General features: G+C 44.7%; 1 protein-coding gene across 2 annotated transcripts in view; it reads left to right on the top strand.

The window, feature by feature from the left end:
• The window catches only part of adkb (adenosine kinase b), a 276,291-nt gene that overhangs the window by 39,953 nt on the left and 214,086 nt on the right, over positions 1-22,252 (top strand). For both annotated transcript variants that reach the window (XM_084160041.1, XM_084160042.1), the window contains exon 4: positions 12,524-12,602. In XM_084160041.1, the coding sequence (XP_084016167.1) occupies positions 12,524-12,602 (79 nt within the window). The remainder of the gene's footprint in view (positions 1-12,523; positions 12,603-22,252) is intronic.

Here is a 22,252-nt window from a genome sequence, read left to right as displayed (position 1 = left end):
TCCCTCCTCCCTCTCTGTGGATGACTTCGTCAACCATTTTGAAAAGAAGGTTGACGACATCCGATCCTCGTTTGTTAAGTCAAATGACACTGCTGGTCCTGCTCACACTGCCCTACCCTATGCTTTGACTTCTTTCTCCCCTCTCTCTCCAGATAAAATCTTGCGACTTGTGACGGCAGGCCGCCCAACAACCTGCCCGCTTGACCCTATCCCCTCCTCTCTTCTCCAGACCATCTCCGGTGACCTTCTCCCTTACCTCACCTCGCTGATCAACTCATCCTTGACCGCTGGCTATGTCCCTTCCGTCTTCAAGAGAGCGAGAGTTGCACCCCTTCTCAAAAAACCTACACTCGATCCCTCTGATGTCAACAACTACAGACCAGTATCCCTTCTTTCTTTTCTCTCCAAAACGATTGAGCGTGCCGTCTTTAGCCAACTCTCTTGCTATCTCTCTCAGAATGACCTTCTTGATCCAAACCTCACTGACATTTTCAACATGTCCCTGACTGAGTCTGTAATACCAACATGTTTCAAGCAGACCACCATAGTCCCCGTGCCCAAGAACGCTAAGATAACCTGCCTAAATGACTACCGACCCGTGGCACTGACGTCTGTAGCCATGAAGTGCTTTGAAAGACTGGTCATGGCTCACATCAACAGCATAATCCCAGAAACCCTAGACCCACTCCAATTTGCATACCGCCCCAACAGATCCACAGATGATGCAATCTCTATCGCACTCCACACTGCCCTTTCCCACCTGGACAAGAGGAACACCTACGTGAGAATGCTATTCATTGACTACAGCTCAGCATTCAACACCATAGTGCCCTCAAAGCTCATCACTAAGCTAAGGATCCTGGGAATAAACACCTCCCTCTGCAACTGGATCCTGGACTTCCTGACGGGCCGCCCCCAGGTGGTAAGGGTAGGTAACAACACATCTGCCACACTGATCCTCAACACGGGGGCCCCTCAGGGGTGCGTGCTCAGTCCCCTCCTGTACTCTCTGTTCACCCATGACTGCATGGCCAGGCACGACTCCAACACCATCATTAAGTTTGCCGACGACACAACAGTGGTAGGCCTGATCACCGACAACGATGAGACAGCCTATAGGGAGGAGGTCAGAGATCTGGCCGTGTGGTGCCAGGACAACAACCTCTCCCTCAACGTGACCAAGACAAAGGAGATGATTGTGGACTACAGGAAAAAAAAGAGGACTGAGCACGCCCCCATTCTCATCGACGGGGCTGTAGTGGAACAGGTTGAGAGCTTCAAGTTCCTTGGTGTCCACATCACCAACGAACTATCATGGTCCAAACACACCAAGACAGTCGTGAAGAGGGCACGACAAAGCCTATTCCCCCTCAGGAGACTAAAAAGATTTGGCATGGGTCCTCAGATCCTCAAAAAATTCTACAGCTGCACCATCGAGAGCATCCTGACTGGTTGCATCACCGCCTGGTATGGCAACTGCTTGGCCTCTGACCGCAAGGCACTACAGAGGGTAGTGCGTACGGCCCAGTACATCACTGGGGCAAAGCTCCCTGCCATCCAGGACCTCTATACCAGGCGGTGTCAGAGGAAGGCCCTCAAAATTGTCAAAGACTCCAGTCACCCTAGTCATAGACTGTTCTCTCTGCTACCGCACGGCAAGCGGTACCGGAGTGCCAAGTCTAGGTCCAAAAGACTTCTCAACAGCTTCTACCCCCAAGCCATAAGACTCCTGAACAGCTAATCATGGCTACCCGGACTATTTGCACTGCCCCCCCACCCCATCCTTTTTACGCTGCTGCTACTCTGTTAAGTATTTATGCATAGTCACTTTAACTCTACCCACATGTACATATTACCTCAACTACCTCAACTAGCCGGTGCCCCCGCACATTGACTATGCAACGGTACCCCCCTGTATATATAGCCTCCCTACTGTCACTTTATTCTATTGTATATATAGCCTCCCTACTGTCACTTTATTTTTTACTTCTGCTCTTTTTTTCTCAACACTTTTTTGTTGTTGTTTTATTCTTACTTTTTTGTTTAAAATAAATGCACTGTTGGTTAAGGGCTGTAAGTAAGCATTTCACTGTAATGTCTGCACCTGTTGTATTCGGCGCATGTGACCAATAAAATTTGATTTGATTTGATTTGTTTCAAGACTGGTCATTCAACTGAGACTGCTCTTCTCTGTGTCACAGAGGCTCTCCGCACTGCTAAAGCTAACTCTCTCTCCTCTGCTCTTGTCCTTCTAGACCTGTCTGCTGCCTTTGATACTGTGAACCATCAGATCCTCCTCTCCACCCTCTCCGAGCTGGGCATCTCCGGCGCGGCTCACTCTTGGATTGCGTCCTACCTGACCGGTCGCTCCTACCAAGTGGCGTGGCGAGAAGCTGTCTCCGCACCACGTGCTCTCACCACTGGTGTCCCCCAGGGCTCAGTTCTAGGCCCTCTCCTATTCTCGCTATACACCAAGTCACTTGGCTCTGTCATATCCTCACATGGCCTCTCCTATCATTGCTACGCTGACGACACACAACTAATCTTCTCCTTTCCCCCTTCTGATAACCAGGTGGCGAATCGCATCTCTGCATGTCTGGCAGACATATCAGTATGGATGACGGATCACCACCTCAAGCTGAACCTCGGCAAGACGGAGCTGCTCTTCCTCCCGGGGAAGGACTGCCCGTTCCATGATCTCGCCATCACGGTTGACAACTCCGTTGTGTCCTCCTCCCAGAGTGCGAAGAGCCTTGGCGTGACCCTGGACAACACCCTGTCGTTCTCCGCTAACATCAAGGCGGTGACCCGATCCTGTAGGTTCATGCTCTACAACATTCGGAGAGTACGACCCTGCCTTACACAGGAAGCGGCACAGGTCCTAATCCAGGCACTTGTCATCTCCCGTCTGGATTACTGCAACTCGCTGTTGCCTGGGCTCCCTGCCTGTGCCATTAAACCCCTACAACTCATCCAGAATGCCGCAGCCCGTCTGGTGTTCAACCTTCCCAAGTTCTCTCACGTCACCCCGCTCCTCCGCACACTCCACTGGCTTCCAGTTGAAGCTCGCATCTGCTACAAGACCATGGTGCTTGCCTACGGAGCTGTGAGGGGAACGGCACCTCCGTACCTTCAGGCTCTGATCAGTCCCTACACCCAAACGAGGGCACTGCGTTCATCCACCTCTGGCCTGCTGGCTCCCCTACCTCTGCGGAAGCATAGTTCCCGCTCAGCCCAGTCAAAACTGTTCGCTGCTCTGGCACCCCAATGGTGGAACAAGCTCCCTCACGACGCCAGGACAGCGGAGTCACTCACCACCTTCCGGAGACATTTGAAACCCCACCTCTTTAAGGAATACCTGGGATAGGATAAAGTAATCCTTCTACCCCCCCCCCCCCCCTTTACTCCAACCCCCCCCCCCCAAAAAAAAAAAAAAAAACATTGTAAAGTGGTTATCCCACTGGCTATAAGGTGAATGCACCTATTTGTAAGTCGCTCTGGATAAGAGCGTCTGCTAAATGACGTAAATGTAAATGTAAATATGGTCTCTTGATAGTCAGGTTATCTCTCCTTGGAAATCATGCATGTCAAAGCTGACAATTTGCAATTGGATGGAAATCTTACTAGGGTTTTAAAAACAACATAAAATGATCACAAAATGGCATATCTGCCAAAGACATTAGACATTAAAAAAAAAAATCAAATCACATTTTATTTGTCACATGCGCCGAATACAACAGCTGTAGACCTTACCGTGAAATGCTTACTTACAAGCCCTTAACCAACAATGCAGTTCAAGAAATAGAGTTAAGAAAATGTTTACTAAAAAAAGTAACACTAAAAAATAACAATACAGAGGCTACAGTGGGGGAAAAAAGTATTTAGTCAGCCACCAATTGTGCAAGTTCTCCCACTTAAAAAGATGAGAGAGGCCTGTAATTTTCATCATAGGTACACGTCAACTATGACAGACAAATTGAGAAAAAAAATCCAGAAAATCACATTGTAGGATTTTTAATGAATTTATTTGCAAATTATGGTGGAAAATAAGTATTTGGTCACCTACAAACAAGCAAGATTTCTGGCTCTCACAGACCTGTAACTTCTTCTTTAAGAGGCTCCTCTGTCCTCCACTCGTTACCTGTATTAATGGCACCTGTTTGAACTTGTTATCAGTATAAAATACACCTGTCCACAACCTCAAACAGTCACACTCCAAACTCCACTATGGCCAAGACCAAAGAGCTGTCAAAGGACACCAGAAACAAAATTGTAGACCTGCACCAGGCTGGGAAGACTGAATCTGCAATAGGTAAGCAGCTTGGTTTGAAGAAATCAACTGTGGGAGCAATTATTAGGAAATGGAAGACATACAAGACCACTGATAATCTCCCTCGATCTGGGGCTCCACGCAAGATCTCACCCTGTGGGGTCAAAATGATCACAAGAACGGTGAGCAAAAATCCCAGAACCACACGGGGGGACCTAGTGAATGACCTGCAGAGAGCTGGGATCAAAGTAACAAAGCCTACCATCAGTAACACACTACGCCGCCAGGGACTCAAATCCTGCAGTGCAAGACGTGTCCCCCTGCTTAAGCCAGTACATGTCCGGGCCCGTCTGAAGTTTGCTAGAGTGCATTTGGATGATCCAGAAGAGGATTGGGAGAATGTCATATGGTCAGATGAAACCAAAATATAACTTTTTGGTAAAAACTCAACTCGTCGTGTTTGGAGGACAAAGAATGCTGAGTTGCATCCAAAGAACACCATACCTACTGTGAAGCATGGGGGTGGAAACATCATGCTTTGGGGCTGTTTTTCTGCAAAGGGACCAGGACGACTGATCCGTGTAAAGGAAAGAATGAATGGGGCCATGTATCGTGAGATTTTGAGTGAAAACCTCCTTCCATCAGCAAGGGCATTGAAGATGAAACGTGGCTGGGTCTTTCAGCATGACAATGATCCCAAACACACCGCCCGGGCAACGAAGGAGTGGCTTCGTAAGAAGCATTTCAAGGTCCTGGAGTGGCCTAGCCAGTCTCCAGATCTCAACCCCATAGAAAATCTTTGGAGGGAGTTGAAAGTCCGTGTTGCCCAGCGACAGCCCCAAAACATCACTGCTCTAGAGGAGATCTGCATGGAGGAATGGGCCAAAATACCAGCAACAGTGTGTGAAAACCTTGTGAAGACTTACAGAAAACGTTTGACCTGTGTCATTGCCAACAAAGGGTATATAACAAAGTATTGAGAAACTTTTGTTATTGACCAAATACTTATTTTCCACCATAATTTGCAAATAAATTCATTAAAAATCCTACAATGTGATTTTCTGGATTTTCTTCCCTCATTTTGTCTGTCATAGTTGACGTGTACCTATGATGAAAATTACAGGCCTCTCTCATCTTTTTAAGTGGGAGAACTTGCACAATTGGTGGCTGACTAAATACTTTTCCCCCCCACTGTATATACAGGGGTACAGGTACTGAGTCGATGTGTGGGGGTACAGGTTAGTTGAGGTAATTGTAGGTAGGTAGGGGGAAAGTGACTATGCATAGATAATAAACAGCGAGTAGCAGCAGTGTAAAAACAAATGGGGGGGTGTAAGTAGTCCGGGTGGCCATTTTATTAATTTTTCAGCAGCCTTATGGCTTGGGGGTGGAAGCTGTTAAGGGGCTTTTTGGACCTAGACTTGGCGTTCCGGTACCGCTTGCCGTGCGGTAGCAGAGAGAACAGTCTATGACTTAGGTGACAGGAGTCTTTGACAATTTTTTGGGCCTTCCTCTGACACCGCCTAGTATATACAGTGGGTAGAACAAGTATTTGATACACTGCCGATTTTGCAGGTTTTCCTACTTACAAAGCATGTAGAGGTCTGTAATTTTTATCATAGGTACACTTCAACTGTGAGAGACAGAATCTAAAACAAAAATCCAGAAAATCACATTGTATGATTTGTAAGTAATTAATTTGCATTTCTAATAATTGCGCCAACAGTTGTTGCCTTCTCACCAAGCTGCTTGCCTATTGTCCTGTAGCCCATCCCAGCCTTGTGCAGGTCTACAATTTTATCCCTGATGTCCTTACACAGCTCTCTGGTCTTGGCCATTGTAGAGAGGTTGGAGTCTGTTTGATTGAGTGTGTGGACAGGTGTCTTTTATACAGGTAACGAGTTCAAACAGGTGCAGTTAATACAGGTAATGAGTGGAGAACAGGAGGGCTTCTAAAAGAAAAACTAACAGGTCTGTGAGAGCCGGAACTTATAACTTTTTGCGGATCTGGGGACCCATGCCAAATCTTTTCAGTCTCCTGAGGGGGAAAAGGTGTTGTTGTTTCCTCTTCACGACTGTCTTGGTGTGTTTAGACGTGGGCAGTGGCTTGATTTGAGAACAATCAGACTGTTTAGGCTTAATTCGGTTTAGGGCTGACCCCATTTAGTCGACTGGTCCATTGTTTGGTCGATAGGCTGTTGGTCGATCGAGATTTCTTTAGTCGAGCAGTCGCAATTATATATTATTTTAATGGTGCACAAGACAACTGACTGATTCGCACCTGTCTCTGTGTTCTAATCCATTGCGGAGGCCACGGGGACGGCACAGTCCATCACTCTATGACATGTGATACTGAAATTGTTTATGGTTATATTATGTACAAATAATGGTGCAACACTAATAAATCAAATATTATTTTATAACAAATGCGCTTTCTCCCGCGATGGATAAGGTCGCTGTCCACGGTTCTGCAACAATTTTCAGTGCGCCGTAGAATTGGCGCCTTTCCCTATGTTGCGATGTGCATAACAGCAAAGTTAACCAGCATATTAGGATTGAGAACAATGCAGCAGAGACGAGGAAACAGCCCTTGCCTTAGCCTAATTGTCTAAGAAAATGGAGAGAGGAAACCCCAACTTAATTAGGTCTATAATCAATAGACTAACTGTTAAATGTGCCTGGCTTTATAAATCATCCATATTCAGTGCATTCGGAAAGTATTCTGACCCCTTCACTTATTCCACATTTTGTTACGTTACAGCCTTATTCTAAAATGGATTACATTATTTTTTTCCCCTTATCAATCTACACACAATACCCCATAATGACAAAGCAAAAACTGGTTTTCAGAATTTTTTGCATATGTATTAAAAATAGAAAACGGAAATATCACATTTACAAAAGTATTCAGACCCTTTACTCAGTACTTTGTTGAAGCACCTTTGGTAGTGATTACAGCCTCGAGTCTTCTTGGGTATGACGCATGGCATACCTGTATTTGGGGACTTTCTCTCGTTCTTCTCTGCAGATCCTCTAAAGCTCTGTCAGGTTGGATGGGGAGCTTCGCTGAACAGCTATTTTCAGATCTCTCCAGAGATGTTCGATCGGGTTCAAGTCCGGGCTCTGGCTGGGCCACTCAAGGACATTCAGAGACTTGTCCCGAAGCCACTCCTGTGTTGTCTTAGCTGTGTGCTTAGGGTCGTTGTCCTGTTGGAAGGTGAACCTTCTCCCCAGTCTGAGGTCCTGAGCCCTCTGGAGCAGGTTTTCATCAAGGATTTCTCTGTACTTTGCTCCGTTCATCTTTCCCTCGATCCTGACTAGTCTCCCAGTCCCTGCCACAGGAAAACATCCCCTGACACCACACCGTAGGGATGGTGCCAGGTTTCCTCCAGATGTGACGCTTGGCATTCAGGCCAAAGAGTTCAATCTTGGTTTCATCAGACCAGAGAATCTTGTTTCTCATGGTCTGAGAATCTTTAGGTTCCTTTTGGCAATCTCCAAGCGGTCTGTCATGTGCCTTTTACAGAGGAGTGGCTTCCGTCTGGCCATTCTACCATTGTCCTACTGGAAGGTTCTCCCATCTCCTGACCAAGGCCCTTGGTGCTTCCAAACTTCTTCCATTTTAGAATGATGGAGGGACCTTCAATGCTGGATAAATGTTTTGGTTCTGTGCCTCGACACAATCCTGTCTCTGAGCTCTATGGACAATTCCTTCGACCTCATGACTTGGTTTTTGCTCTGACAACTGTGGGACCTTATATAGACAGGTGTGTGCTTTTCCAAATCATTACATTTGAGTCATTTAGCAGACGCTCTTGTCCAGAGCGACTTACAGTTAGTGAGTGCATACATTATTATTAATTTTTTCATACTGGCCCCCCGTGGGAATCGAACCCACAACCCCTGGCGTTGCAAACACCATGCTCTACCAACTGAGCTACATCCCTGCCGGCCATTCCCTCCCCTACCCTGGACGGCCAATTGTGCGCAGCCACGACAGAGCCTGGATTCGAACCAGGATCTCTAGTGGCACAGCTAGCACTGCGATGCAGTGCTTTAGACCACTGCGCCACTCGGGAGGTTCATGTCCAGTCAATTGAATTTACCACAGGTGGACTCCAATCAAGTTGTAGAAACATCTCAAGGATGATCAATGGAAACAGGATGCACCTGAACTCAAGGGTCTGAATAGTTATGTAAATATTTATTTTATTTTTTATATACATTTGTAAACATAAAAAAAAAAAAAATGCTTTTCCTTGGTCATTATGGGTTATTGTGTGTAGATTGCTGAGGATTTTTATTCATTTAATCAATTTTAGAATATGGCTGTAATGTAACAATGTGGAAAAAGTCAAGGGGTCTGAATACTTTCCGAAGGCACTTTATATCTACAGAAATAAGACGGATCTTGCTTCTGTTGCCTGTTTGAGTGTTTGTTTAATAGCCTGATTCAGTGAACACCAAGCCTCGTGCAACGACAAAATAAAGAAATTTTCACATTCGGCTGTTTTTAATCTTTGCTACGATAAAGGCTTTACCATTTTTTGGGCTAGAGCAGACTCATATTACTTATAATTTATTTAGTGTTGTTTACACTGTTCCAAACAGGCAGAAAAATAATATTGTAATCTAACAGCACCTGTTTGTCACAATTAATATGCACGCATCTCTCGCTCCTATACCCACCTTTTTCTTGATCTACTTATTGTTATTATTACAATTATTATTATGACCATCATTATAATAATAAGTAATGTCGTTATCATTAGTAGGCTTTGTATAGTAGCCTTGTATAACCACCATCGAGCTGTAGGCCTAAGAGCGCGTCCTGTTTAGTCTTAATACCGTAACTTAGGCCTGTATTTCAATATATAGGCTACTGTATCTATCAATCATTCATTCGTTCATGCCATCACACAGCATACGAGACATTCATGCTTTGAAATGCAATCAAGCATTTTAGTTTTAAAATTAAATAACAAAGGGAGCTTTGAATAATTAGCCTAAACAATAAATAAACCGTAATTTATGAATGCATGCAACTGTTTTTAGTCTGCTGTAATAAAGGCTTTATATATATATTTGTTGTTGTTGTTAGAACAGACTCTCTGGTACACTTATTTATTTAGTGTTTACACTGTTCCAAATGGTCAGAAAAAAATAATCATATTGTAATCTGACAGCAACTGTTTGGCACACACAATACTCACACAACGCTTTCTCCTATATCCTCCTTTTTCTTGATCTCCAGTAGTTTCCACAACTAAGTCAAATGTCTTCCACAGATCTGACTTCCCTTTCCCTCCTGAGAAACCAGTCAACATTTGCCCGTTTTCGAGTTTCTTTTTCACGTCCTCCGCATCCGTTTTGCTGTCACGTGTTACTATGTTCGAGGTTTGTTATAACCAATTTATTGATGTGATTATGATAGGCTATAAGTCAGGTCCTATTGGTCACATGCATGCGATGCTTACATGTTTCACGTAAAGAGAGCAAGGGTTGAGGGAATAAGGAATGTTTTTCCTAAACAAATTAGGGATTTCGGTAACAACTTTTCAGTCAGAAACAAGTAAGAAACTAAATGGCTGAAATTGTTGCAGCTTCAGCACGAACAGCACAATAAATACTTGCTGTGGTGCCTTTTGGCTGCAGTCACACAGGCACTCTGTGTCATTTTTTTAACACTGTGTGACCATCGGACTCTTTCTTGAGTCATTTGTGTCTCTTAATCGATTGGTCGGAAAAAACAGGACGACTCTCAGGTGACTAAGATATTGTTTTTAGTCTGGGATAAAAATGAACTTTCACTACTCAACTTGGTTTATTGACTAAGCACAAACATATGTTGGGAGAAAAAAATCTATATTTTTGTATTTTATCAAGCTGCCAGTTAAGTGCCTGGCCCTCTTCTCAACTCCAGTAAGATTTGTGGTAAAGTGTCTCCAGAAACACATTTCCTTATGGTATTTTGTTTTTGCTTCTTAAGTTTATATTCCTCTTAACAAATTTCACGTGGGCATCACAATGCGAACAAGTAGAAAAATAATACCTCTTAAGTTTATTATGTAAGACTATTATTACAATCACTTTATTAGCTATACAACTCAGAACATGTGAGTATGCCCGATGACTTGGATGTGCAAAGTGCTGTGTCATGCAGATAGTTTGAAAACTTAAACGAGTGTGTTAGTCAACCCAAAAGGTCTCCTTGGTCATTCCTAATTCCCCCTAAGACTTAAGCCCACAAAACTTCAGACAGAACTTTCTACAGTAGCCTAACTGTCACTCAATTCACAAACTTCCTCCTATAATATTACCAACCGCTACTGTCACGTCGTTTTTTGTGTTCACGGTACTTGTGACTGCATTGTTTTATGATTGCAGAATGTAAAACAAAGTTATTCAAATACTAGAAATCGAAACTGAGAGAAGCGACAGTGAAGCAACTTCGGGAAAAGGATGAATGAGGTTAGTGAATTATTGTGTTGAGTTGGTTCATAATATTATTTAAATGTAGCCTATATCCTACAATTAACTTTGTAAATGAAAGAAAACTATTATAGCTGTTGCTGTGGATGATATTGTGTTTAGAGAGTGTGTAAGTCAATGTACCTGTTATTATTCTGCGTTTATAACCAAGTTGTGGTAGGCCTAATTAATTAAGTCGTAAATAACAGATGCATTCATGTGCTTTGAACTCGTTGAGAAACGGCGATTGGCTAATGGACTGAAAGTACATCATCATGCTTGTAAACAAATGATAGTTTTCATAAACCGTGTTAATAGATAGCTTAACAAGCTACCTAAAATCTTATTGGTTGAAGAATTGTTCCGACTTCAAAAGCACTTGAACACAATCATGTCGGACTTCCCAGTTTCCCATTTCCCACATGAACGTGAAACCAGCAGGAGCTCAGGAATGATAGACGACTTTCCCACTTGTAATTACCAGTGGCGTTTTTAGCATATAAAGCTAGCCAGCAAAGCCACAACACAACACTAAACAATACATTAATATACTTTTGAAATGTACAGCGACAGAATTCAGAACATGGGCCGTTCTTACAGTATTCTCCCTGTACACTAAGTCAGAACCGTAGGATAAATAAAGGAGGCATATAAGCAGACAATGAAAGCTCTTACAATATTCGATGATGACATTTCTCTAAAACAGGCTATAGGGGCTGTAATGCTTGTAGTTAGCCACTGATTCCTTCCAAACCACTCATTGTTGAATTTGCGATTTCCAACTTGTTGTGTATGTCCAATGGCCGATGAGCACCGATATGTTTGATCTATAATTTCTCTTCATATGACAAGGATTGAAAAAGATTTGCCAGTAGATTGTCGACTTGATTCAGATTTTGAAAGTATGATGTTGACATGTCCCCTGTAGCTCAGTTGGTAGAGCATGGCGCTTGCAACGCCAGGGTTGTGGGTTCGTTTCCCACGGGGGGCCAGTATGAAAATGTATGCACTCACTAACTGTAAGTCGCTCTGGATAAGAGCGTCTGCTAAATGACTAAAATGTAAAATGTAAGTCCCCTTTAAACAATCCCTTAATCTATTCCACAGATCTTGTTAAGTGCCTATTTACTGTGACTTCATTTATTGTTCTTCATAAACACAAAATCCAAAACTTTTGAATGGATGGTTCTTTCAAGTGTTGACATCAGCCTTATAATAAGGCCCTGTAAACATGATTTTCCCATACTCTCTCTTCCTTCAACCATTGCCTCCAGGGGCCGTATTCATAAAGTGTCTCATAAAGAGTAGGAGTGCTGATCTAGGATCAGGTCCCTTTTGTCCATGTAATCTTATTCATTATGATCTAAAAGGCTAAACTGATCCTAGATCAGCACTCCTAATTTGAGACTGTTTTTGAAGACGGGCCCACAACTGCACCCCCCTAGACCTTTTGAAATAGCTTACAGTACAGAGCACAACTCCTACTTTTTTAATATAAAGTCAGTGTGGACAACATAAAGATCCATCGTTGGATGATTTTTACAACGGTCAGCTGTATTTGGCCACTGAACTAGTGCAGAGTCTGAAATGCTACCCTATTCCTTATGTAGTGCACTAATGTTATGCACTGCATGGTGAATAGGGGGCCTTTTCAGACGCAGGTCTTATATTAGCTCTGGCTTTGTGCAGTTTCCTGTTTACAAAAGCTGTGGTTTGTTGGCAACGTGTCTACTATGAACAAGCCTATACTTACTGTGCCTTCCCTAATGTATCTTTTTTCAGGTTTGACGAAATTGCAAAGAAGAGCAAAGTTGAATACCATGCCGGTGGCTCCACCCAAAACTCAGTGAAGATTGCCCAGGTTGGTCTTTTCTCTGGGCCTTTTCCTTTCCTGTGTGTGTGTGTGTGTGTGTGAGTCCGTCCCAAATGGCACAATATTCCCTACTTTTTACTGGAGTCCTATGGGCCGTAGTCAAAAGTAGTGCACTATATAGGGAACAGGGTGCCATTTGGGACGCATCCGGTCTCTCTGTGTTGTGAATGTACAGTAGTGTGCTTGTTGCAACCTTAAATTTGTCAGCCAGGCGGTGTTGAAAATGGAGAGTGCGGGCTGCTGTAACAGTTAGTTGACATTACAGTTTTAGGCGGTGCAGATATATCAGACCTGCCACGAAGAGGAAACGGGAGGGATTAATAATATTTGCAATGTTATCTAGTTGGCCTAATTTCCTGAGACATATCAAGCATCAATTAGGAAGAATTACATGTCGATGCAATTAACATGTCACAACAAATGAAATCAAACAAATGCTGATCTCCTCTCTTGGCTGTTCCACTGATTCCAGCTTCAAAAAGAAAACTGGGGGATTGGCCCCAGAATCTAAAATAGCAATATTGACTGATAGGAAAGAATTCCATTTTCAATTCTGACTGCAATAAGTCTACATATTTTACTTGCGCTGATTAGCTGTTGTTGATAAGCCGTGGGTCTGTTCACAATAAACAAAGAAGGAAGGAAAACAACTCAGCTGACAGAGAGATATTGCTGCTTCCAAAGAGAGAAGATGGGTGAAGGTGCTAATTGACAGAATGATGTGTGTGAGAGCCGCCATTTCCGTCCGTGTGTGTGTGTGTGTGTGTGTGTGTGTGTGTGTGTGTGTTTGTTTGTTTGTTTTATTGAACATTTATTTATCCAAGTTAGTCTCATTGAGATAAAATATATTTTTCAACAGAGACCTGGTCTAACCAAGACAGGTCCAACCAAGACTGTGTGTGTGTGTGAAGTGTGCATGTGTTTGTGTGTTTTAGAGAGTGCGAGAGATGGGGGGCGGGTGGGGGGGGGGTCAAGGCCCCTCAGGCTGACAGCAGCATCTTCATGATGAAGAGACATTAAACGTCCTTTTCAAAGAGAGATACCAGGATAGAGTGGCAGGCAGATGGAGAAAGAGAGCGGTCGGGGAAAGAGCTGTGGAGAGAGAAAGCTGTGCTCCTCCATCTCAAACACTCTTTAATTATGTAGATCAGAAACATTTACCTCCCTCTCCAAAGACGTCTCGACACGAAGTGAGAGAGACATTAACTGCCAACTTTAGTTTATTTTATTATTTATATTTGGCGCTCTATTTGGTTTGGTTTGCCGGCTCCATCTTTACCCACTTGAGTGTTCTATTCGGTTTGACTCGATTACAACCTTGAAAATTCAGAGCCAGACATTTTCTTTAACACTGATTATTTCATTTCCTCACTTCGTGTAGCTAGTTGGTTAGAAACCCATACATTCAGTTGGGTCTGGGATTCTGCAGTTAAGACCTAGACTAGACCTTGACAAGCAGCTAGTGTTCAGGTTTTATCTAAGAAGACATTGAGGGAACTGCCTCGGCTGTGCTCAAGCTCTTATGTGAAATCAGATGGAGAATGAGAATTGCACTGTTCACTGCCAACAACCAACGAGCACTGAACAAATACTTTTTATGTTTTATTTTAACACCTTTCAGAAAACGTTCACCGCTAATTTAAATGGACCTTATAAACACGGCAAACCAGAACCTTGCTTTGTTTGAGGTGTTACCCTCCTTTACAGTATTTGATATCAGGAAGTAGATTTTCCAAATACTCTGTATAATATTATTTTATTTTTTTAACAACTCCCCCCCCCCCCTCCCCCACAGCTTTCTACCTAGCTGTCTCAGAATAAATATTATTTTATAACATTTACCTTGAAGCATTGTTGGCTGCTGCTTTTTCACTCCCTCACTTTCACAGGTGAGATGGTGGTGCATTTTTTTATTTTATTTTTTTACAAAAACATGTATAATGCATAACTGTGGGTGCTGAGATTATCACATTGAAGCACCTGCAATATGTTGCAACTTCAAAACCGGGATGTATTGTGGGAGCAGAAACCTTCAAACACGATGATATGCACTGCAGCACTGAATCCACTTCAAAGGGCCTCAGACAGACTAAATTAGATGCTCGTTCTGTTCCAGGGCTAGGCAGGCAGGTTCACTCAGGATTTCCATCACCACCACTGGGAGGGAGGGAGACAGAGGGGGAGAGAGAGAGAGATACGGACGATTTGCTAGTGAAATCGCTGCACACACAGGATGCTGGGAACCATAGGTGTGGGGGCGGCTCAATGACTGGCTGTGGGATGCATCCCAAAATGGAACCCTTAGGGATCTGGTCAAAAGGGGAGCCGCCCAGACCGCTCTGGTCAAAAGTAGTGCACTATGTAGGGAATAGGGTGCCATTTGGGACTTAGCCCACAGCTACTGACAGCCAGTCATTGAGCCGCCCCCACACCTAGTGTTCCCAGCATGTTGTGTGCAGCGACCGAAGCCTCTTCTCTCCACACATAACCACCCGGTTCATTTGATGCTCTAATTAGTTAATTCAGGGTTTCCCAAACTCGGTCCTCGGGATCCCAAGGGGTGCACATTTTGGTTTTTGTCCTAGCACTACATAGCTGATTCAAATAATCAACTAATGGGGGCGCTGGTGAGCAGAAACATGTGAAGACGCGTTTTCTCTGTGCTCCTGTCCAGGGCGAACAATTTACTATTAATACTTGACCAACACCTCCCCTACCGTGTTAATTTTGTAACATTTAAATAGGAATCAAACCCAATTCACAAATGTGGCAATTTTTTTCAGCCATTTTTGGACTTTTCATCGTAAAATGTCGAAACAACAATGGCCAAGAGTCACAAAAGAGCAGGCCTCTACTAAAGCCTCGGGCTCACCGAACACAGACACGGACTCTGATCCCCCGACCTAGCCAAGGTAATGGCGGCTATCATTAAGTCTGAACAGACTGTGCTGGCTAAGATGGAGTCACTGACCTATCCGCACAAATAGCCACTCTCGCCACTGAGGTCAACACAAAGATCGACTCCGTTAATGAAGACTTGGCGAAACAGGACACCCGTCTGAATAGCCTGGAAGGCGGCGCAAATACTTACTCCGACATAGTGGTGACACTGGAAGAGCAAGTCACCCAGCTATCATCAGATCCATCGTAGTCAAATTCCACTACCTTCAGGAGAAGAAGGATGTCCTCTGTTAGGCATCACGGCTGAATCCCATTACATTTACATTTACGTCATTTAGCAAACGCTCTTATCCAGAGCGACTTACAAATTTGTGCATTCACCTTACTTGTGATAACCACTTTACAATTTTTTTTTTTTTTTTGGGGTGTGGGGGTAGAAGGATTACTTTATCCTATCCCAGGTATTCCTTAAAGAGGTGGGGTTTCAAGTGTCTCTGGAAGGTGGTGAGTGACTCCGCTATCCTAGCGTCGTGAGGGAGCTTGTTCCACCATTGGGGTGCCAGAGCAGCGAACAGTTTTGACTGGGCTGAGCGGGAACTGTGCTTCCGCAGAGGTAGGGGAGCCAGCAGGCCAGATGTGGATGAACGCAATGCCCTTGTTTGGGTGTAGGGACTGATCAGAGCCTGAAGGTACGGAGGTGCCGTTCCCCTCACAGCTCCGTAGGCAAGCACCATGGTCTTGTAGCAGATGTGAGCTTCAACTGGAAGCCAGTGGAGTGTGTGTAGGAGCGGGGTGACGTGAGAGAACTTGGGAAGGTTGAACACCAGACGGGCTGCGGCATTCTGGATGAGTTGTAGGGGTTTAATGGCACAGGCAGGGAGCCCAGCCAACAGCGAGTTGCAGTAATCCAGACGGGAGATGACAAGTGCCTGGATTAGGACCTGTGCCGCTTCCTGTGTAAGGCAGGGTCGTACTCTCCGAATGTTGTAGAGCATAAACCTACAGGATCGGGTCACCGCCTTGATGTTAGCGGAGAATGACAGGGTGTTGTCCAGGGTCATGCCAAGGCTCTTCGCACTCTGGGAGGAGGACACAACGGAGTTGTCAACCGTGATGGCAAGATCATGGAATGGGCAGTCCTTCCCTGGGAGGAAGAGCAGCTCCGTCTTCCCGAGGTTCAGCTTGAGGTGATGATTCGTCATCCACACTGATATGTCTGCCAGACATGCAGAGATGCGATTCGCCACCTGGTTATCAGAAGGGGGAAAGGAGAAGATTAGTTGTGTGTCGTCTGCGTTGCAATGATAGGAGAGGCCATGTGAGGATATGACAGAGCCAAGTGACTTGGTGTATAGCGAGAATAGGAGAGGGCCTAGAACTGAGCCCTGGGGGACACCAGTGGTGAGAGCACGTGGTGCGGAGACAGATTCTCGCCACGCCACTTGGTAGGAGCGACCGGTCAGGTAGGACGCAATCCAAGAGTGAGCCGCGCCGGAGATGCCCAACTCGGAGAGGGTGGAGAGGAGGATCTGATGGTTCACAGTATCAAAGGCAGCAGACAGGTCTAGAAGGACAAGAGCAGAGGAGAGATAATTAGCTTTAGCAGTGCGGAGAGCCTCCGTGACACAGAGAAGAGCAGTCTCAGTTGAATGACCAGTCTTGAAACCTGACTGGTTTGGATCAAGAAGGTCATTCTGAGAGAGATAGCAAGAGAGTTGGCTAGAGACGGCACGCTCAAGAGTTTTGGAGAGAAAAGAAAGAAGGGATACTGGTCTGTAGTTGTTGACATCAGAGGGATCGAGTGTTGGTTTTTTGAGAAGGGGTGCAACTCTCGCTCTCTTGAAGACGGAAGGGACATAGCCAGCGGTCAAGGATGAGTTGATGAGCGAGGTGAGGTAAGGGAGAAGGTCACCGGAGATGGTCTGGAGAAGAGAGGAGGGGATAGGGTCAAGCGGGCAGGTTGTTGGGCGGCCGGCCGTCACAAGTCGCAAGATTTCATCTGGAGAGAGAGGGGAGAAAGAAGTCAAAGCATAGGGTAGGGCAGTGTGAGCAGGACCAGCAGTGTCATTTGACTTAACAAACGAGGATCGGATGTCGTCAACCTTCTTTTCAAAATGGTTGACGAAGTCATCCACAGAGAGGGGGGAGGAGGAGGAGGATTCAGCAGGGAGGAGAAGGTGGCAAAGAGCTTCCTAGGGTTAGAGGCAGATGCTTGGAATTTAGAGTGGTAGAAAGTGGCTTTAGCAGCAGAAACAGATTAAGAAAATGTAGAGAGGAGGGAGTGAAAAGATGCCAGGTCCGCAGGGAGTCTAGTTTTCCTCCATTTCCGCTCGGCTGCCCGGAGCCCTGTTCTGTGAGCTCGCAATGAGTCCTCAAGCCACGGAGCAGGAGGGGAGGACCGAGCCGGCCGGGAGGATAGGGGACATAGAGAGTCAAAGGATGCAGAAAGGGAGGAGAGGAGGCAGAATCAGGAGATTGGAGGGAGAAGGATTGAGCAGAGGGAAGAGATGATAGGATGGAAGAGGAGAGAGTAGCGGGAGAGAGAGAGCGAAGGTTGCGACGGCGCATTACTATCTGAGTAGGGGCAGAGTGAGTAGTGTTGGAGGAGAGCGAGAGAGAAAAGGATACAAAGTAGTGGTCGGAGACATGGAGGGGAGTTGCCGTGAGATTAGTAGAAGAACAGCATCTAGTAAAGATGAGGTCAAGCGTATTGCCTGCCTTGTGAGTAGGGGGGGAGGGTGAAGTCAAAAGAGGAGAGGAGTGGAAAGAAGGAGAGAAATGAGTCAAAGGTAGACGTAGGGAGGTTGAAGTCACCCAGAACATTGATGAACTCTCCAAGGGAACCTGGAGGGCGATAAATGACAAGGATGTTATGCTTGAATGGGCTAGTGACTGTGACAGCATGGAATTCAAATGAGGAGATAGACAGATGGGTCAGGGGAAAAAGAGAGAATATCCACTTGGGAGAGATGAGGATTCCTGTGCCACCACCCCGCTGACCAGATGCTCTCGGGGTATGCGAGAACACATGGTCAGACGAGGAGAGAGCAGTAGGAGTAGCAGTGTTTTCAGTGGTAATCCATGTTTCTGTCAACGCCAAGAAGTCGAGGGACTGGAGGGTAGCATAGGCTGGGATGAAGTCTGCCTTGTTGGCCGCAGAACGGCAGTTCCAGAGGCTGCCGGAGACCTGGAACTCCACATGTGTCGTGCGTGCAGGGACCACCAGGTTAGAGAGGCAGCAGCCACGTGGTGTGAGGCGTTTGTATAGCCTGTGCCTACACCCTGCTGCCAAAAAATTACAATTATTCTTCCAATAACTTAACGTTCTGAACAATGATGGTATGTATATGGTGACATGTTCTCACAAGGACAATATAGTTGGAATAGTATTTTATTTACAGTACACAGTAAACTAGCTGCGGCTGGACAGCCTCGGTGCTAGGTGGCGCGGTACTAATTAGCCTAGTCGCTACCTAAGGCTAGCCACTGAGCTCTCTTTCCATGCCTTAATAGGATACCCTACCAACATACTGTGAGCATGTTTAATACCTACAAGTTTGTACTCCCAAAGGACCACGTGTATTATTCTTTACTATTTGACTGGTTGGTCCGCCTTGGTGCTTAGTGGCTGCTGGTACGGGACTGCAGGTTGTACAGCCGAGCGAACACTGCAGGACGGGTATTCATTACCAAGCGTTTGCCAGCCATTTTTCGGTGTTCTAGCTTGTTAGGATGTTTAACTGAGGGTTACATTTATTTATTTATTTATGTATTTTTTAAATCATCCCAAATGGATGAGGTTGGTCACGGACGACATATACCTCCTTTTTTATATATCTTTTTTATTATCCTTCAAATATGCATATTGCATAAGATACATTAGAGAACGGAGGTGGTTCCCTCCAGAATCCCTTCCCTATGTGTAAACTTTATTATGTTCGCCCTGGATAGAGCTCTACTGAGGTTCGGTTTAACATGGTAGTATCAGCCTTCCAACAGGGAGAAAGCCAGCATAGGGGTCCAAGGTTTTCTTCTGGGTATGTTGTTTTAGCTGGGGGTTTTTTCTTTTCTTTATATTTTATTACTCTGACCTTTCAGCACACTGGCCATGTGATTGTACTAACATCATTTCTAATGACTATGACTATGCCTAATTCCCATACTCTAGGCTCCACTTGCTTTATCAGCTAGTTCTTAAAAGGAATTAACCATGTGGTCAGGCATAGCCGAGTGTATGCTCATCTTAAGTCTTTAAGTCAGGACATTGTTTTTCTCCAAGAGACCCATCTCCGGTCCAGCGACCATGAAAAACTAAAGAGAGGATGGGTAGACCAAATATTTCACTCCAACTTTGGTGCTAAGGCCAGAAAAGGCACCCTGTTTGTCTCCTCCAAAGTCATTTCAGATACTAATGGCAGATATATTATAGTGATGGGGAAATTGTTTAGCACACAGGTTGTTCTGGCTAACCTCTATGGTCCTAATTGGGATGACGCTCAATTTTCCTCTGACCTCATTGCAACACTTCCCGACCTTAACTCTCATCATTTGATACTGGACGGAGATTTCAATTGTGTATTACCTCCAAGTCTAGACAGATCCATAGACTGCTACACCAATCGGAATTTGACAATCTTTCCACTAAGCAAACGGAGCAGCTTCTGTTTAAGTCGAGGCAAACATTGAACACGGAGAGAAAGCTGGCAAGTTATCTCACCAGCTTCGACAATCCACTGCTAGCAGCACCATATCTGAAATCTGTGTTGCAGCTGATTTTAACTTCTACCAATCCCAAAGAAATCAACAATCATTTTAAGCAATTCTACTCTGCTCTTTACTCGTCACAGGCTCTTCTTGACACATCTTCCCATCTCAATTCAGATGACAAACTTACATGAATGCCTCAATAAGTGATGATGAAGCTACTCTGGCAATCCAGTCCATGCGGAGCGGTAAAGCTTCTGGGCCTGATGGCTTCCCTATTGAATTTTATAAAACATTTTCCTCTAAACTATCCCAATGAAATCCTTTCTAGTCAGAAACTGCCCCAGACACTTACCCAGGCTACCATTTTGGTTTTGCTTAAAAAGGACAAGAATCCCCTAGACTGTGGCTCATACCACCCTATAAGCTTCTTGTGCTGCAATTTATAAAATTCTCACTAAGGTCCTCTCTCGCCATTTAGAGACCGTGATGCCTAATATAATTAACTCGGACCAAACTGGCTTTATTTCAGGTAGGCAGTCTTTCCATAATATGTGCCGGCTGTTTCATGTTCTTTATTCTACCCACTCAACTCCACAGTCAGAGGTCATCATCTCTCTTGATGCTGAGAAGGCTTTTGACCGGGTTGAGTGGGAATATCTAGTTTCAGTACTAGAGAGATTTGGGTTTGAGCCTCTTGCTATCACCCTGCGGTTGGAGGAGAGGATGAAGGGAATACTAAGGGGCGTTATAACTCACAAGTTGTCCTTATATGCAGACAATCTTATTTTATACATCTCTAACCCTGTGGAGTCTATACCCTATCTCTTGGACATGCTACAAGGTTTTGGGACATTCTCTGGTCATAAGTTAAACCTGACAAAAAGTGTGCTCCTCCCCATTAATCAGTTAGCAGAAGGTATTGGCTATGCCAATTTCCCATTTAAGGTGGAGCATCAGGTCTTAACTTATTTGGGGATAAAGGTCACACGCTCATTTAAGGCTCTGTTTAAACAACTTCAAAACACTCCTGGAGCGCACTAAGCAGGATTTCATAAGGTGGTGGTCTCTTCCCATTTCATTAGCAGGTCGCATTAATTCTGTTAAGATGACTGTACTACCTAGGTTTTTGTACTTATTCCAAATGAATCCCATTTTTCTGCCAAAGTCGATGATCAAACAACTAGACAGCTACATTTCCAACTTAATTTGGAATAAGTCAAATCCACAAATGAGAAAGGTATATCGAGAGACCTAAGACCGCAGTCGGGCTGGGCCTTCCCACATTTTTACACTACTACTGGTCAGCGAATATATCTAAATGTGTTTATTGTGTTTCTACATTTGAAAACAAGGATGGTTCAACTTCGGCCATCATGGAGTTACTGTCAAGCCTTCCAACTTCTCCTGTCTCGCTCCTGTGCTCCCCACTGCCCATGAACCTTGGCACCCATGTTTTGAATCCCATTGTCAAGAACTCTCTTAAAATCACTTCAGCCTTAAACAAGCAAGCTGCTTCTCTCCATTAACGTCTAATCATCTCTTCCCAGCGTCGCCGATTGAAACAGCATTCCAGTTCTGGCATAGGAATGGTCTGGTGTTTTTTTATGACCTATTTGTTGATGACACATTCGTCTCATTCAATACTCTGAGGGTTGACCATAATATTCTGAATAATTTTAGATGCCTCCAAACTCGCAGCTTTGCCAAAAAACATTTCCCTTCATTTCCACTGGACACTTAGTGGGCTGTCATCAAGGAACAACCTCAGCCTGGAAGAGAACGGAGAACGAACAGCCAATTTTAGGCTTAGGTAAAACTAATTGATCAAAGGGGGAAGCTACGCTAGCCTAGGATGGATCTGTATTAGTGTTGTCCTCTTCCTGTATCTGCCCACTCTCACTATAAAGACTGTTAGCTGGACTGCGTGTTAGTAGCTCATCAATTCAGAGATGCAAACTTGTCACTTTTAAGCAATATTTTTTTTTGTGGGGGCAGGGGAAGCTATGAAAGAGGGGCGCAAACAGATCTTC

Source organism: Coregonus lavaretus, assembly GCF_964263955.1.
Source record: "Coregonus lavaretus genome assembly, chromosome: 1".
Classification (NCBI taxonomy): Eukaryota; Metazoa; Chordata; class Actinopteri; order Salmoniformes; family Salmonidae; genus Coregonus; species Coregonus lavaretus.
The sequence above is the reverse complement of the archived record's forward strand: the minus strand, read 5'-3'. Positions and strand labels throughout refer to the sequence as shown.